This window comes from Scomber japonicus, chromosome 16 (genome assembly GCF_027409825.1).
Source record: "Scomber japonicus isolate fScoJap1 chromosome 16, fScoJap1.pri, whole genome shotgun sequence".
NCBI classification, from domain to species: Eukaryota; Metazoa; Chordata; class Actinopteri; order Scombriformes; family Scombridae; genus Scomber; species Scomber japonicus.
The window spans coordinates 20,569,630-20,588,037 of NC_070593.1; the positions used below are offsets into that span (position 1 = coordinate 20,569,630).

General features: G+C 41.2%; 2 protein-coding genes across 7 annotated transcripts in view; both read left to right on the top strand.

Annotated features, from left to right (window-relative positions):
• The window catches only part of prkd3 (protein kinase D3), a 38,147-nt gene extending 33,516 nt beyond the window's left edge, over positions 1-4,631 (top strand). For 2 of the 4 annotated variants that reach the window (XM_053336122.1, XM_053336121.1), the window contains exons 14-19: positions 47-153; positions 277-438; positions 1,388-1,486; positions 1,580-1,847; positions 2,354-2,439; positions 2,629-4,631. In XM_053336122.1, the coding sequence (XP_053192097.1) occupies positions 47-153; positions 277-438; positions 1,388-1,486; positions 1,580-1,847; positions 2,354-2,439; positions 2,629-2,802 (896 nt within the window). In that variant the 3' untranslated portion in view covers positions 2,803-4,631. The remainder of the gene's footprint in view (positions 1-46; positions 154-276; positions 439-1,387; positions 1,487-1,579; positions 1,848-2,353; positions 2,440-2,628) is intronic. The other 2 variants (XM_053336119.1, XM_053336120.1) reach the window with 1 other exon arrangement.
• Positions 4,632-14,868: 10,237 nt separating this feature from the next.
• On the top strand, positions 14,869-17,804 carry foxa2 (forkhead box A2). Of its 3 annotated transcripts, none has more exons than XM_053336127.1 (2): positions 14,869-15,236; positions 16,209-17,804. In XM_053336127.1, exons 1-2 carry the CDS (start codon positions 15,165-15,167, stop codon positions 17,373-17,375), a joined length of 1,239 nt encoding a protein of 412 aa, XP_053192102.1. In that variant the 5' UTR covers positions 14,869-15,164; the 3' UTR covers positions 17,376-17,804. The 3 variants fall into 3 exon arrangements, with proteins under 3 accessions (XP_053192102.1, XP_053192103.1, XP_053192104.1); XM_053336128.1 differs by lacking the exon at positions 14,869-15,236 and adding an exon at positions 15,275-15,807; XM_053336129.1 differs by lacking the exon at positions 14,869-15,236 and adding an exon at positions 15,818-16,000.
• Positions 17,805-18,408: the final 604 nt, after the last annotated feature.

Below are 18,408 nucleotides of genomic sequence, written 5' to 3' on the forward strand. Positions count from 1 at the left end.
AGGCCATTTAAAGTTCTTTATTTGACCATGTCCCATAATATTTTAGGCAAACACAGGAAGAGTGGCAGAGATGTGGCCATCAAGGTTATTGACAAGATGAGATTTCCTACCAAGCAGGAGAGCCAGCTAAGGAATGAGGTGGCCATTTTACAGGTGACAACAAGAATCCACCAAACAACAGAAATGACGAGTTTCTCAAAATAAAAAAAAAAGAAAGAAAGATATTCTTATTCCCAATTGAGTTTAGGCTGAATGTCTTTATCTCCTTTTCTTCAGAATCTGCATCACCCAGGTATCGTCAACTTGGAGTGCATGTTTGAGACACCAGAGCGGGTGTTTGTTGTCATGGAGAAGCTTCATGGCGACATGCTGGAGATGATCCTGTCCAGCGAGAAGAGCAAACTGCCTGAACGAATCACCAAGTTCCTAGTCACACAGGTCTGTGTTGCAGAAGTGCACTTCTCCTTCCTTTCTTCCTCTTTAAATCCTGCTCTCTTTATCCTCACTTAAGTATTCAACATCAAGATTCTAGTGTTTCCACTTAAAGGTAAAATAGTCTTCCTAGATGAGATGAAAGCAGCTGTTAGATCTACAGCATGTGTCAGTGCTTTTCGACACATAATACGTTCAGATTTCCTTCACCTCTTGCAAGCATTTCTGTGTATTCTCTTCTTTTTCTATCTTCTGTCCCTCTTTCTCTGTATCCTCCCGTCTGTTTTTTACTGAGTGTGTTAGCATACTGTGCATAAGCCTCAGCTCCAGCTCCGGAGCCTGTTTATTCTTGTGGTGAGCTGATTGGGAGGAATTGTTTACGGGATTGGTCTGCATGGCATCACGACCTCCTCCCTGGCCATGGATTACAGCCTGCAGCGTGCTGGTGGCTTTGTGGCCTGATTAGAAGAGGCAGGCCCCTGGGCCTCCGTGGATCCTGCGCTCTAAACAGGAGCGGGGCCATTAACAACAGCCCCATTAGCTGCGGCGGGCCTGGCTCTGATGTGGCCGGGAGGACTTCTGTCAAAGCCAGGGTCAGGACAGGGGAGCCAGGCGCACTGTGGTTTTGGTACCGGGCCATAGGCAGACATGCGTGCAGCAGCGCTAGTATATGCCAGGCCTCGTGAATATAGATTGGATGATGAGATGAGATCATATGTCTTGATGTGAAGGTACTGGTCAAGATGGAAGTATTTAAGTGCATTAGTATGCTTATACTACTGTTATTTTTCCATATGGCAGCACCATACTTTTCTCCTGCATAGATTATACAAATACTTCCCTGTTTATACCATACACTGTATACATTGAAACATTTACATTGTGGAGTTTATAGTATTGTCATCTGGATGTTTTTAAGCTAAACCTCTGCTTTTTGGACTTATGTCTGCAACAGATCCTGGTGGCCTTGAGACATCTGCACTTCAAAAATATTGTTCACTGTGACTTGAAGCCTGAGAATGTACTACTGGCCTCCGCTGAGCCCTTTCCTCAGGTAAGAATGAAAAAGAAAAATTTGCATAATGTGTTGATACAGGCAGGTGTGTGTGTGTGTATTTTCTGACCAATTTTCCTGATGTCTTACCAGGTAAAGCTGTGTGACTTTGGCTTCGCCCGTATCATCGGTGAGAAGTCTTTCCGGCGGTCGGTAGTGGGCACCCCGGCTTACCTGGCTCCAGAGGTGCTGCGCAGCAAAGGCTACAACCGCTCCTTAGACATGTGGTCAGTGGGAGTGATTGTGTACGTCAGCCTTAGCGGGACATTCCCTTTTAATGAGGACGAGGATATTAACGACCAGATCCAGAATGCTGCCTTTATGTACCCCCCTACACCCTGGAAAGACATCTCCGCAGAGGGTAAGAAGATGTAGTCATCCCGTTTCTTTTAATATCTAGTGCTTTGCTACAGTATGTCTTTCACTTCCCTTAGTGTTTGGCGGCCTGGTTGCACTTGTAGTTTAGATTCTACAATAGATATGATAGAACTCATTCTCAGTCATGTAGCCTCTTAGCCTTCTTCCCCACCTACACGTCTGGGCCATCTGAATTCTAATCTGACTTTTACTTTGTCTGTGGTTGATATGAATCACTTTCAAATCCCCCCGACTGCCCAAGCTGCAGCTCCTCCCACATACAGCGTTGAAGAATTTACATGGTGAAATAAATGTGGTGTCGGTGCTGATATTTAAACCCAGGGCAACAGGCTGTGGCTTTTCATCTGTGGGCTGCATCAACTGTGACATGACATATTTTGAAAGTCACGTCTTTAAGTGGGTATTGAATGATATGTATTTATGTATTTGGGTGAAAGTATTTTTTATGATGCATTGATACAGTCTGCACCATGTCTGTTTCCCTCACAGCCACAGATCTGATCAATAATCTTCTCCAAGTCAAGATGAGGAAGAGGTACAGCGTTGACAAGTGTCTCAGCCATCCTTGGTTACAGGTGACATATCTATTTTTTATTTAAAATATATTTTCCACTGGTCCATTTGAAAAGAATTATCTATACTGTCATCTATCAAATAAAGCTAAGGATGCCAAAAAAAACACAAACAGAGTCATTTCTAAACAGTTAATGTCACAAAGGATGTTTCATTCCATTAATCTGAATGTTAATTTCTCTTTTCCTCAGGACTACCAGACATGGCTGGACCTCAGGGAGTTCGAGACGCGACGAGGCGAGCGCTACATCACCCACGAGAGCGACGACGCACGCTGGGAGGAGTACGCAGACGAGCACAGTCTCGTTTACCCCAAACACTTCATCATGGCTCCCAATCTGGACGACATGGAAGAGGACCCCTAGTGGCACAGGGGGCTTACTACACCACATGTATTAAGGATGAAGGATTGTCACAGGGACTTTTCGCATGAAGCTTTGGGAGCGGTGGATTTTCCCTCCAAGACTGTTTGTTGTGGAAACAGAGAGAAGCCGATCGGGTTGAGAATTACTCCCCAGAGGCTTTAATAGTGGGAAAACCCAACAGAATTTGTAGCATGATGAACTGCTACAAGCAGTCGGCAGACGGAGATGCGTGCCACGGAAACGCATTAAGGAACTGTCAGGAGAGAAGAGCGCTCTCCTTCTTTTTGCACGATATCAAAACATTCCACGGATTTGCTCAAGTTTGGTTCATTTCAAGAACAGTCCCAAGCCAAAATACATAAGAACTTAATAGTTTACACACATAATTTTGAGTAATAATATGGCTCTGTTCTTTATGTGAGACAGAAAGAAAGAAAGAGAGCTTACCCCAGGAGTAAAGGGCACTTTTCACAAGGGATTTACAGTCTGAGAATATAACACACATACATTTTGTTCTCATTTCCAAACAGTTTGTGAGACTGTCCTCTGGCATGAAACTGGAACTATCACATGCATTTGTATGTTTTTTTTAATGTATTTAGTAATTGTGGTAGATTTTTGCACTATATTACCATTGAACATAGCAATTGAATAGAAACACTATTCGCTGCTACAGAGAACATGCCCAGTCTAGGTGCAAAGTGTTAAAGAGTGATAATCAGATGCTCACACAGTATTGGCTGCTTTGTCCCATTTATTTTCATCCAACAGGAGTTTATTCATACTTAATACATCAAGAGTTTGATCTGTTAGTGGCAGCTAACAGTGTGCAGGTTTTTAATCTACTTTCTCCTGCAGAAAGTGACCAACAGACTTGGACCAAATACATTGTCAAATCTGAAACAAGCTAAACAAAAATGATTAATTTCAGTATTTCCAAGCTCTTTTTATTTTGTGAAATTGTGAATTTCTTAAGCATGATACAAGACCATAAGCCCAAGGTCTGTCAGTAAAAGCAATAATGGAGCCAATTCTTCTATTCAGTTTTAGGCTAAAACCAGCAATGGACTCTATGTTAGAGCATCATGTTTCTATGTACCCTGTTTTGTACTTTGGCAGTATTTTTGAATGTGACTTTCCTATTCTGGAATATGCTCTGTTAGTATCTGAAGGCCATTCTAGATTTTACAAAGAACAAAATATTGGTGTCCATTTCCTTTTGGAAGATACTTGTGTGTATGGACTATTTCAACAGCCCGTTTGTCTAGATAGTAAAAGTTTAAATTACGACTTGGTTCACATGGGAGTTTATTGAGCTACAGTTTTGTAGTTAACTCTGTTGGTGTGTTTTGGGAGTACATTCCTGTGTCCTGTTGTCCTTTTCCTGTCTTTGTTGCCGCTGGATTGGCAGGTGTCAATGTTTTGTATATTTCAGTACATACCAATGGAATAAAAACCCAACCTCTTAACTGAGAAGGAAAATGATTTTGATGAAGGTCTGAATGTCTTTCTTTTCTTTCTTGTGCCAAACTTAACCTAAGAATAGGTTTTAAATTTGTGTGCCCCTGCATGCATACACACACGCATCGAACGGTTCTTAATTTTGTATGTTGCATCATGATGAGTGAGTGAGTGTGTAGTGGTAACACATGTCAGATCCCGCTCTCGGCAGCTGGATGTGATTGTTGCACCACACCGAGCAGTTTGCCGGGCCGCTCGTTCACCACAAGGCAGTAATGACATGGTTAAAGAGGGTGGTGGTGATGTGGGGGTTTGTGGAAGACTTTGAAATCGCTCATGATAAATGCTATCATGGAACCCCTTCAAGTATCAAACGGGTGTTCAACTCCAGCAATATGAATAAAACGTCTTATTTTTTGGATTGTACTTCTGAATAGGCCTTTTGTTTGAATGCACAGTTCACCATACACTACAAAGAAGGGACAGCTGTCATTAATTTACCCAAATCTGTAAAATTTCCTTGATTCCTCTACCAGTGTTCTTTGCACCGAGATACTGGCCGACCACTGTTAGCAATCATGGCTAGCATTATTGCAGTGCTATCTTCTAATGGCCACTGATGAGAAGTTGAGAATACTCTTTTTTTTTTGGTCTCTCTCTCTCTCTCTCTCTAAACGATATTTAATAATACTCTCCTTTATCTGTTTTGTCTGAATGATTTCAAGATGTGGACTTCCTTTGGGGGCCAGATGACCCCATTAACCCCCATGGGGGAAACAGCCATTTATACAGCAAACATACCCAAACGCCAGAGTTCACCGAGTTTGACGACACATTAAGCAGTAAATGAAATAAACCCAACCTGCCCACTATAACAAGTCATTTACAATAGCTTGTGTCAGTGAAATCTAAATATATAATTCTGAAAAAGGTGTTTGTACAGTGATTTAGAAGACAAGAAGTTAAGACCAGAACTCCCTGAAAATGCTCTCTGAAAATGCAATGTGCAATGTCTCCCTCCTCTGGTTGGACATGTGGAACTTTTACTCCTTTATGTCTCTCTTAAAAATCAACAGATTGTATACTGTGTAGATATATATGCTGTTCCATTTAACAGTAAAACAATATATCATCTCAGTTGGGGGACCATTTTTAAAGTCCCCTTCAATTTGAAAATGTATTTAGCTTCTTGTTACTTCACTTGGATGTTTGATCGTACATTTTGTGACAATCTGATACTGGTCCAATACACAAGTGTGATGTGGAAACTTGAAGCCTTCAGTGCACATTCATAGACTAAGGTCCTTTGAGTCAGTTAATAGGAGACATAGTGTGTCCAGCAGTAAAACATCTGAAATAAGAAATATTTGCATGTACATAGATTCTGGGTAAGTAATCAAACTTTTTGTGGACAGAACACATGAAACTGGGAATTTTATATGTCCTAAAATAAGGCTCGAGAGGATCTTTAAACATTTTTGCAGTAGTTTTTATGCACAATCTTCAGGATGAGTATACCATACCTCTATTGGTGCTCTGTAATGGCAAGTTTAAACATATTTTGAATGTAATTACATGATGTTATGGGCTCATATTAGGATGTAAGCAAATTAGTCATATAGGAGCCCATGTCATGCCTCCAATCATTTTGGGACACTGCATGTATTAGTATTCTTAGCCTGTATTCACTTAGAAAGCAGTTCTCAGTTCTGCCAGAAGGTGTCAGTGTCTGTAGGGTAATCCAGTGAAATTTTAATGGACTAGGTTTTCTAGTTGTGTCTGACCAGACACAATATGTGAGGTGAAGCCTTTGGATCTTCATCTTCAGACATTTTACAGTATACTATTGTCTACAAATGTTATAAATTACCTGTGCAGATGCCTGGATATAAAAGTCTTTCACATGTTACGAAATACATGTGGATACTCCAGAGGAGTCTCTTTTAAGGTGAACCTTAGAGCACCTTTGAAAATTTGATAGAGAATTAACATAAGTCAAGAATGCGCTATCAGGTGCGCTTCAGAAATAACATCTGCTGAAGGATCAGAGACAGTGATCTGTCTTTGTTGCCCTGATCCTGGGGTCTGTGTATATTTGTCGACTGGCTTTGCCTGGTAGCTTCTCGGCAGGTCCCTCATCACCTCAAGGGGAGGTCTGTGTGTCACGCATCTCCCCCTCCGCCCTTCCAACTCCTCTCCTCTGTGTCTTCTACTTCTCCTCTCTACTCCATACTGGGTATCCATGGGCTCCAGACCAAACAAGCAAACAAACAAAACAACAGAAAAACCCATCACCCGGACAAGGTTGGTCTGGGCTTGGGGAGAGATGGGGAGAGATCTTATTTGCTTTCTGGGCCAGTTCCATTTCACTATGATGGCAGAGAAGGCCTCCCAGGACATGGCTACCCACACTTCTGTTTAACTTAGGGAGGGGGGGGGGATCAAGGTGGTCCTCAGCACTGACACATCATCTTCCGACCTAATACATAGTTGTAGCCTTTACCTAAACTGGCCCTGTACTCTTTAGCTGTGGTCTTGGCCTTTATCTGAGGGCCTTGTTGGTACAGCATTCACTGGTGGTCTTTCTTCCGTACATCACTGTGTTCAGTCATGACCAATACATAAAGTGATTCATTTGACAACTTAAAATAGTGAGTCATATACATTTGTAAACTGCAGACTTGCTCTGTTCCCACTTCCTCAGTTCAGTGCCCTCTGTCTGTAACTGACTAGAACACACACAGAGGCCAGACTGCTTTACTTTGGCTTCTTGTGTCCTTGATGAAGGGCACAAATCACAAGAAACAGTCTATCTCAAATCTCTAATACAATCTCACAGCACACAATGTATTTTCCCTATCTGCTCTTTCCACATTAAGAACCTGGTGACAAATGAATGCAACTGCAGAGGGCATTTATACCTTATTGGAGACAAATGGCAAGTATTTGACAAAATTCAAACAACAAACAAAATATTCCCCTATTGCCTAATTATCTGAATCACGAGTTTTGTATATTTCCCCTTTTGCCGGAAATTTGGAGGTATGTTGTTGACTAAGTAGATAATAATACTTTAAGTGAAATGTCTGCAAGTCATGAATCAAGAGTATTAGATGGTGTATTGTAGAAAAAAGGTCAAATCTATGTGTGTGGTTGCTGTTGGGAACATCAAGTCATTCTTTTGTTGTAAAAGCTGCGTAGAGAGGAAATGAAAGCTGGAAATGGTTTCCCAGTCTGGGAAAATGCAGACGAGCTATATAGGTATGTTTGATTTGCTGACTCCAGCTGTGCCTGGAGAATTCCCCTGACCCATCCTATGGACTGGTTGCTGTGTGAGGCCACATGTACCTCTGTTGCAAAGCAGGCAGGCGCAATACGCAACCCTCCCACCCCCTCCGAAAGGGCTGGTCATTGAACTCTCAGGCAAGTGGCAATATTTGCTCACCTGAAATACACACATCTTGCCAATTGGGGTCGGGGTGGGCCAGGGACTGGGGAAGGACCCCTTGATGCAGCTGTGGCCCAGAGAAAGACCAGACCAGGAAGTTTTGCGGTGCGCAAGGGTGGGGGCCCTCTTGGCGGGGGGCTGTTTAGCGGTGGTGGCCCTATTGTGTCTTAAAGGAGGCAGGGACCGTATTTGTTCGGAGCTGCAGGAGGCTGATGAGGTGCTAATCTGTTGAGTGGCTGTGTCATTGGGCCTCTGTTCCCAATAGCCTGTTAGCTGTCAGGGCCTGTAAAAAAGGCACAATTTACGGGCCCCAGGCCAGGACTCAGCCATCGGTGTCCACGGGTAAGCAAACACAGATTGGACACTTATGTTGTTGCTCTGGTAGGGCAGGCTTTACCACCAGGCTCCTGGGGTGACACGTATGCAGCTCCTTTTCAGCCCTCTTCATGAGCTGTCGGCCCCCTCTATGCTCCTCTGTAAACACTACAAATTAGCCATCTGCATATGGATGGGCCCTCAGTCCATACAGGAAGGAGACAACTGCTCTGGTAGAAGATATAGGCTCTCCTCTAATGTAGACCAGATATAAATTCTCCACTATCAGCTTTTAATGTCTATCTCCATGCATACGAAACAAGGATAGCATTCAGGCACAGATATGCCAGCGACGTGTTCTTGCTCAAGAGAGTGTGAGATTTTGTTGTATATGGTGCTCTGAAGCATGAGGATAATGAAAGTGCAGGGATGGCCAGTTGTCTGAGATGGGTTCGGGTCAGCAGTCAGAGGTAATCCCAAACTTGAATTTCCCCATCAGCCTGGAATACAGATAAGACAGCGACAGATATAAACCTCACTGACTGACTGACTGACTGATGGAAAAAGGAAATGGACCAAAAGCCTCTCTCAGATGTAGAGCTGAGATGTGTGTGTGTGCATGTTTTCTCAAGAGGTCTCAGAGATGGTTGCAGTCCCGCAGATTTGAGGAAATTGAGCATTGGTGATCAGAGGAAGATACTGTACTGAAGATTGTCACAGTATCTGGGTTACGCCTCTATTTCAATTGATAATATAAATTCAAAACTAGATTAAAATACTTGATCCATTAATTTAACTGTCATGAAGAGGATGCAACCACTGGGTTATATCCATGTCTTTTGAGTCACTTAAGATTAGAAACATCATTACTGGTATGCAACTTTTTAATCATCAGGTCAGGTTTGCCCTCTCGTCCACACTGACAGGGATCTTGACAGCACGGCGACCAAGTGTGAACAGCAATAGCTCATCTTGGATTATGGCATGGGCTTGATTGTAGTGATATTTAGACACAGAGCTTCCCATGGGAGCCTGGCACTTTAATTAACATAGCACTACTGCCCCCCTCCTGTTTTAATTGCCTTCAGTCTGTGATTAAATGTGTATTGACTCTGCAGTTGCTCCACTAATGAATAACAATGTGCTGATTTGGTGATATTAGATCTTTTGGCTCTAATACACATCCTATCCACGTTACTTAGAAAGTTCAGACAGACACTAGAAGGGGCCATAACATCTGAGTGGATCTATGTCAGAGCGGTGATAGTGATGGTGCATATATACAATGTAAAAAATATATCACATATCCACATGAAACTGAGTACTTTTATTTATTCACTTGTTTCATTTTGCTTTTTAAACTTAGTAGGAACATATTTTATCTATTTGTATCATTTTATACTAAAATATATTTAATCATGCCTAACATTGTGTGACTTTTGAATGACATACACTTCATAAAGAGCATATGTATATGCTCCAGCCTATATAAAAGGGTATAATGTATATGCAGCAATTGAATACTTTATTAATGGTTAATAAATCATTGACTAATATTTTATAGATTAGTTTTAAGCCTTTACAAAGAATACATTCCCACAGTCATGTGTTTATCCTTCCTATTTGGTTACCACACAGTTATAAATGTTGGTAAACCGTTATATAAATAAATGCTCATGGGTCTATCTTTCTCTCTCTCTCAATCAAATAAGCAATCAGGTCTGCAGTTATATATGTAAACATGTTGTTAATAAATTGTTAATAGATTGCAATCCTCATCAGCTGCAGCCATTTTCTAGAAAGTAGTCTGACTACTGAGATGAAATTTCTTATTAATGGATGATAAGTGATCTATAAAGCATTATATAATATAAATAAAACCACTCGCTATTACATAGAAACCATTTTATATAGGGTGCCTTATCAGCAAGTTGGACCTGAATTCATTTTAAGAATATAAAACCTTATATTTAAACCATCTGAGCTCTTAAAGACTAAATATAACTCATGCATTCTTTAGTGTCATCTGATCTGTGCATCTCTTGGGATCCCACCTTCTGTATTCTACCCCTGTGGTCCTATAGATAAACTGTCACCTTGTTTGATAAATGAAGGGCAGCGGTCAACATAGGCTCCTTTAACATGACAACAAGGAAGAAGTATTGAATCTGCAATACCCTGGATACCGTCAACATAAAACATATCGAATGGCATTCCTCGCCACATTCCTCTCAATATCAAAAGGTGCGTATTTGTGGATATCCTTAGTCCGTTTACGCCTGTGTTTGCACCCTGACCCACTGGGGCCAGTGCAATAACTTTGGACTCCCTCCCACTGCATCTCGTTGCAATGACCACTCTCAGTTTTTATTTAGCTGGGTTGTGTGCCTTCCCAGTCCAGCCGCTTTTCAGATTCATTTCCAGGTAAACACAGTGTGGCCAGCCACAAACCTGCGGCCAACAGGCGTTGTCACAGCTGTGGCAGATAATGGCAAGTCCAAACTCCAGCCTGGCTCTGGAATGTTTACTGTCACCACAGGCAAGTTGGCAGCAAACATTTTTTTTCTCCAGCACTTTCTAAGAGGAAGACTCTCTCGTTATTAATTTTATTTTGATGAATTACATGCTTAACCCTTTGCCCTGTGCTGCTTTGTCAGACACTCAGAAGGATACAAAGCCACAAAAAGAGGACATTCTTAAGTGAATCTTTAAATTTCAGTTGAAAAAAAACTCACTTTGAAAGCTGAAACTTAAAGTTAACACAATCCTGCCAACAACTCCTGGGTGTTTGAAGGAATGTTCGAAAAGGTCCGCCTTCCTCTCACAGAGCGTGGAGCACCCTGTTTCCATCCCCCTGCCCCTGCACCTAAGAAATCCTCCCAGACACCCAACAGCATCTCAGAAAACCAGGCCTCGTGCTGTTGTTTTAAGCCTTTGCACATGCAGGTGTTGCACATTCACTGCTATTACTGACTCATTAAACTTTCAGCACTTTGTGTTTGCCCTTGCAATAATCAGTAAAGGAATGACGCCTGAACGTGTGAAAAGTAACACTGATCATCATGGAGGCTAATTGATCAACAAAGTGGCAGATCCAGCCCGAGAGGAGCAGAGAAGTAGGGCACTACAACACTGAGAGTATGTCAACTTGAACAATGTGTGTCCTCTTTTTTTGACTCAAGCAAGAAAATGCAGGTTTGTTCTCATTTTGAGTGTGTGCCATGTGAACATGAATCACTTAACAGGATGATCCACAATAAATGCAAAAGCAGTTTGCTTCCAATAATGATACATTTAGAATCACATCCAATCAATGTGCTGTAATGAACTAATAGATGGGAGACTGAGGTTTTAGCCTTACATATTGTCTCATTTGCCACTAAGCCAGTCAAATTGAACATTATTGAACAGCAGGGCTGAACAGAAGCAAATGAACGCCTACGGTCAGTAGTTTGCACGGTTGGTTGCTATAGCATTGCAGCAGATTCTTCAACTGTAGCCAAAACTTTCCACATGCATAATGACTAGAGCTCCACATAACATCACCATCATAAAATGATTTGACTTCATAAATCTTTCTCTCATATCACATGTATAGTGAAATTAAAAGGCTAAAAAAGAAAATGCTTTGTAATTTTAGTCTTTTCATGACACATTAAATGCTGTGTCAGAAAAGGGTTAGAGTTAGTTGTGTTGCTGTTCAGCTCCATTTACATTCATTTCAAAATCCTCCATTTTTACAACATTAGAAGGAATCACCTCACATCCAAACACAAACACATCCAGACAATGAATTAATCATTTCCTCTATCACTGTTAAAAGTTTACCTGTTACTGTAAATGAAACTTTGCAGGAACTAATGTAAAAGAATTGTACAATTGAAATTGAAGAGTTGTTATACTAACTCTTTATACTCTACTCTTGTGATATCTTACAACACAAACACATCATTTCCACTAACATTGTGTTTGTTGTTGTTGAGCACAAAATAAAAATCTTCTAAAAAAAAATCTTTATGAATGATGCTTGATGATATTTCCTGCAATAACAAGCCAAACAGGACATCCACAGCCTAGACTTTGTCAAACTGACACACAACGATCTCCTGTTTGAGTTGGTGTCTGACACTAAGTGGCAGAAGCTCCAACATGACAGCACAGAATTCAAACATTTTGTTGTGCCCCTTGTTAAAATGTACACGTAATATAAGGACACACTGGACATGACCAGAGAATTACACCAGACAGAGGAGGTGCAAAAACAAAAACATAAAAAAATAGGGAGATAGAGCAACTGCATGTAGCAGTTTTTGTTTTTGACAAAATCCAAAATGTGACCTTCACCCATGTGAGGGGACTCTGGCAGGTTGATGATTAACTGTGGAATTAGCAACATGTCTCATTCAGGAACATAATGTCATACAGGTCAAGGACTATTTTAAAATACTGAGGATTCGGTGTCTGTAACTTTGGAATAACCATTGGCTTCATTATACTGGAGTAACAAACAACACCAAAATAACAACATATCTACCAGGACATTGTGGGTCAGTTTAGTGACCTAAATTCTCTGACACTGCTTTTGTAATACACATAGGTCTAGACAATGTTGGCTTATTTTTGTATGAAACAGAATTAGTTCAACTGAAATGTTTCATATTCTAAAAATATGAACATTATTCATCCATGTATGTTTGTTATTTTAAAGGAAAACCTACTAATACACTAACACTAAAAATACAGAATTGTTATATCATTATTTCTTTCCAACTTTTTACCATTATGAAAATACTGTCTTCTTTAATAATAAAATATATATGAAATGTTTAAAAAAAATCTTGTATTCAAGGACTCAGGCCCGAGAGAGCTCTCCGCCGGTGCAATCCCCAATCCTCAAACACACAGAGCTTTTTCTCATGATCTCATTTCCAAGTTAAGCAGACTGTGTTAGTCCCTCGTCAACAAGACAGGTTTACTCGCCTTTACTAATGGGGCTCTATACTGATAGTTATGCTCTTGCGTAAATATGCAGTCAAATAGATGTACAACCACTGACACGTGGCCGGCACCGGACTGTAGCCTCACTTTGATGTTTGTGTCATACAAATACTGTACAAGCTGCGAGAATTAAGGGCCTCAACACCGCGGGGCCCGGCCCTACTGACAGCTTGTTGAGACCCTGGATAAAAGACGTTTAGGTAAACTTTAATCATTTTTAAAGCGTTATAAAACACACACACACCTGAATAAGAACGAATCTCCCTCCTATCTATATGCACTGTATATTCAATCCAGCAGATAAAACGGTAGGCAAATTAGTCTGGGGGTTAATTGCCTCCACTGCACCCCCCCTGTTTACTCTGGCTGAAATTATATTGAGATCCACTCAGTGCCAAAATGCTCACAAATTCCACCAATTCATAAATTTATCGATTCAAAAGTTCTTCACACACGGTTGATTTGAAATAATCAGGGTTTCCTATGTGCCACACACACAGAGCCAGTTGGAGACAATGACCGAGAGAGGGCGCTCTGAAGCTGTGCACCGACACTAATTAAAACATTTAGAAACTGTAAATCAGTAGAATGGCTCCAGATATCTCTTATAATGGGGAGAAACCTCATAATCAGAGAATGGAAGGCGACCAGGGTGTGGTTCTGTGGCAGCCCATGAGGGTCTCTCTTTTATACTCATCAACCAGGTGGAGATATACAATACACAATGGGCGAGTTACATCTCATTCATTAAAGGACCTTCAGGCCTCTACATATATGATCAAACATCGGGTCAAATCCATAAGAAGCATCTAGACATGAGACATGTGACACTCAATGACATATTTATCTCCCCCAGTAAAACATTTCCTCTATATGCTTCAATGAGTTAGTTGTTTTCTATTGATTTGAATGTTCTTTTAGTCAGTCTTAGCCTCAGTGTCTGTTCAGCCATATAATTACGTGACCTTGTTTCTATTCCATGAGTCCTGTCTCTCTCTCAGCTCTGATGATGTATATGATGTGTTGTCGCAACCTGTTTGGAAAAAAAACCCAATAAAAAACTACTCATAACATTATTCAGAAAAATCCAACATAATTAATAAAGACTGAGGTATTGGCTTTGTAGATGCCAACATCTGTTTATTAGAACATAACTGTTTAACAGTTGGGCCAAAGTGAGAATCTTCAACTGGATTTCTGATTCACTGTAATCTAACCAAAACATTTGAATGGACCACAGCACTCTACCGCTCTCATCAAGCCTTAACATTAGAATGATCTGTAGATTAAAGCTACAGGCGTATCAATTATAATGATATTACAACTGAATATACCTCCTGGTTTAAGCCTGGGTGACTTTATACAGCAACATTGGCAATATAATCTACTATTATTAATTAATGGTTGCTTTTGATTAAATGCATTCCTTAAAGCGGATTTCCACTGAGTATCCCTTTAGTAGTATTTAGAGTATTTCATTCTTAAACGTTTTCAAGCCCTTAAACAGTGTAAAATAATTAACAGTTATACATAGGCTTAGGGTATAAATTCCTTGAACGCAGTACAATAAGAATGGATTATGATTGCAGCTCAGTTGAAGTGGAATAAACACGTTGGAGGATGTGCGTAATGAAAAGCACACCAAGGAAGAGCGCCAAACATTCCTTCTTCTTTTTTTTTTTTTTTTTTAAACCTCAGCCAAAATACAATACGATTAGTTTATAATGAAGCTTTTCATATGAAACTGTTCTTTTCAGTCAGCGCAGGTGTACAATTGGGGTTGGGGGGGGGGTGGAGGAGGGCTGGATGAGGGTGGGGGTGTGGAGGGGGGAAGCTTGAGGAGTCTCACGCCTAGGTGCGAGGAGATTATTCAAATAGGGCCCAAGGCGTAGAAGTAGGGATTGGAGGCTTGCCTAGCGCACAGAGCTATATCACAGCGTTAACAGGCAGCACGGAGCGTCATTTGAACTCCAGTCACTGACAGACGCATTTCACGGCTGGCTCCATAAGACACACATGCGCCAGTCTCTGACGAAGGGACACACCGACGACCCAAATACACTCAGTGGTCCCCAGTCACCTGCTATTAGAGAGACTTTTGGCTTTTCCTCTGCTGGGAGACGCTTTGTGAAAGTCCTCCATGATGCTTGGAGCAGTTAAAATGGAAGGACACGAACACACCGACTGGAGCACCTACTACGGAGAGCCCGAGGTGGGTACCTTAAATATATATTTTTTCCCCCGTCTAAAGCCGATCCCATTTTATACAACTCAATATTAGCCCTGAGATAATATTAACTTTGTGATCAAATATTGACTTGAGGCGCCTCCAAATCCTCCCCCATCTCCACGCAGCGCACTATCCTAACAAAGTTGCTTGACATGTAGGGGGGGGGAAACTTTTCACTCGGATTATAATTCATAAGTCTATACGTATCTTTTAAATCAGTTGATTTTTTGTCATGTTTTCCACTCAACAAACATTTGACTTGTTTGATTTTGGGTGATTGATTTAAATATTTGTGTTGCAGGCGCGTTTTGTGTGCGAGCACAGTCCTATATTAGGTGTCAACATTTTCAGCGACATTGTACATTTTTAGTGGATTATCTGACATCATTCACTTGCCATAGCCTAACAGTGGCATTACACACCTTCTTCAATATATACAGCTGTATTTTTTCCTAATTTGGAGGCTATATTTCTCGCGTGGAGCAAAACCTTCCACTGTTAGACTACCGTTTCTGTCATTTATTTATTTCAAGGAGTCATGCACCAAACGATGGCAAGTGTGCATGGCTAACACGACACTACAGAATATAACAAAAAAGAGCAATAACATAACGAGAGCGAAATAACGAATATACTTCCATACATGTCAGTCACACATTACAGCTATAACATGTCATTAAGGCGTATCTGAAGCACAGGCTATGCTTTTAACACATTAGACATTAAAACGCCTCCATACGCTGTTGGTAAGCATTTAACACAATCTCAACCAGCTATATAAAACCGTGTGGAAATGTAAGAGGCAGTGCGTATTAAAATAATGTTTAATTGATTTTATTTCATGTTATTATCGCGAGAGTAAAATAACAACATGTTGATCAATTACTGTTGTATTTCCACCTGTAATGCTTGTGCCAGATGAAACTGATGAGTGCTTCTTTTCTTCACTGACAGTGCTATACCTCCGTTGGCAACATGAACACGGGCCTGGGAATGAACTCTATGAATACCTACATGAGCATGTCCGGCATGAGCAGCACTGCCAACATGACGGCCAACTCCATGAACATGTCATACGTCAACACGGGCATGAGCCCCTCCATGACCGGCATGTCACCGGGAACCGGAGCCATGAACGGCATGGGCGCAAGCATGACGGCCATGAGCGCAGCCCTGAGCCCCAGTATGAGTCCTATGACCGCGCAGCCCGCGTCTATGAACGCCCTGACATCCTACACCAACATGAACGCCATGAGCCCCATATACGGACAGTCTAACATCAACAGGTCCAGAGACCCAAAGACCTACCGCAGGAGCTACACTCACGCCAAACCCCCGTATTCCTACATTTCCCTCATCACCATGGCCATCCAGCAGTCTCCCAGTAAGATGCTGACACTGGCCGAGATTTACCAGTGGATAATGGACCTCTTCCCTTTTTACCGACAAAACCAGCAGCGCTGGCAGAACTCCATTCGCCATTCTTTGTCGTTCAATGACTGTTTCCTCAAAGTGCCGAGGTCGCCGGATAAACCAGGGAAAGGCTCCTTTTGGACTCTCCATCCGGACTCCGGGAACATGTTTGAGAACGGCTGCTACCTGAGGAGGCAGAAGCGCTTCAAGTGCGACAAGAAGACCATGAAGGATCCCAGCCGTAAAGGGGGAGACGGCTCTTCCAACAGCAGTTCTGAGAGCTGCAACGGTAACGAGTCGCCGCATTCCAACTCCTCCACCAGCGACCACAAAAGGTCCCTGTCGGACATGAAGACGAGTCAGGCCCTGAGCCCGGAGCACGCCGCCTCCCCGGTGTCTCAGGGGCAGCACCTCATGTCTCAGCATCACTCGGTTCTTGCGCACGAAGCGCACCTGAAGCCGGAGCACCACTACTCCTTCAACCACCCGTTCTCCATCAATAACCTCATGTCCTCGGAGCAGCAGCATCACAAAATGGACCTAAAGACTTACGAGCAGGTGATGCATTACTCTGGCTATGGCTCTCCTATGGCCGGGGCTCTTTCCATGGGCCCCATGGCGGGGAAAGCCGGTCTGGATTCCTCATCCATACCTGACACAACTTACTATCAAGGCGTCTATTCCAGGCCAATCATGAACTCCTCATAAACCTCCATAAGAAATGGACTTTGTTCCCCTCCAATTTGTACATTTGTAAAAACAAAAAAATATAGACTTTGTGTACAATATGTATTTCAAATATTTTTGACGTTTCCCACTGTTTTAGTTGTCGAGTTTGTTAGTAGCCTAATTATTTTAAGAGGATGTTGATAATTATAATTAAAAGTAATGATAATGTGACGAGATCTGTTCAGAAGTCGGCTTCAGGAATGGACCCCAAAGACAACAACAACAACAACAACAACAACAACTTGCTGTAAAATAGCCTACATCTGCGTTACTGGATTTCGAAATGAATTTAAATGCCTCGCAGGATTTCTTCAATCATTTGTGTAATTCCTATTTATGGCTTGTATATGTGTATTCTTGTAGTGACAAGAGCAGAATCTATATTAAAGTGTTATTGGTTTTGTTTTCTGAAAATCATGTGTTGACTATTATTATTATTATTATTATTATTATTATTATTATTATTATTATTATTAGTATTATCATTATTATTCAGTAGTAGTAGTCTGGTGGCGAAATCAAGCTCCACTATCCACTCTTTACAGATAAAGTGTTCCTATTGAATAAATCCGTTCAAATTTAAGTAACTATAACTGTAGGTGGAAATATTTTAAATGAAATAAAGATACTCATTTGAACTCAATTACGTTAAAAACAACATTAAAAAAAATTGTTACGTAAAAGATAAGGCAGGAGAAAATATGCAATTTATTTTTCACACAAGTCAAGGTCTTGCTACTTGTGACACACATAATAAAACAAACGAATTCCAGATGAGTGCATAAAATAAGATAAAATAAGCTTCACAATTGTATTGATTATTGTGAAAATGATTCCTATCGATGAGTTGTTATAATAAGGCCTGTGGTCTCAACTGTAGGGATTAATAGCTTTGTTGGACACTGTGCACAATATTCTCAGCTTGTCACTCATAATGTTTTAAGCACACTAGGTATATTCTTATTAATCTTAAATATAAATTGAGATTTTCACCAACACATATGACACTTTG

Bases quoted from the DNA above. Each gene is read 5' to 3' on its own strand.
- foxa2 (XM_053336127.1), top strand. From the start codon at position 15,165: ATGATGCTTGGAGCAGTTAAAATGGAAGGACACGAACACACCGACTGG. The intron at 15,237-16,208 runs GTGGGTACCTTA...CTTCACTGACAG, and splicing joins CCTACTACGGAGAGCCCGAG to TGCTATACCTCCGTTGGCAA.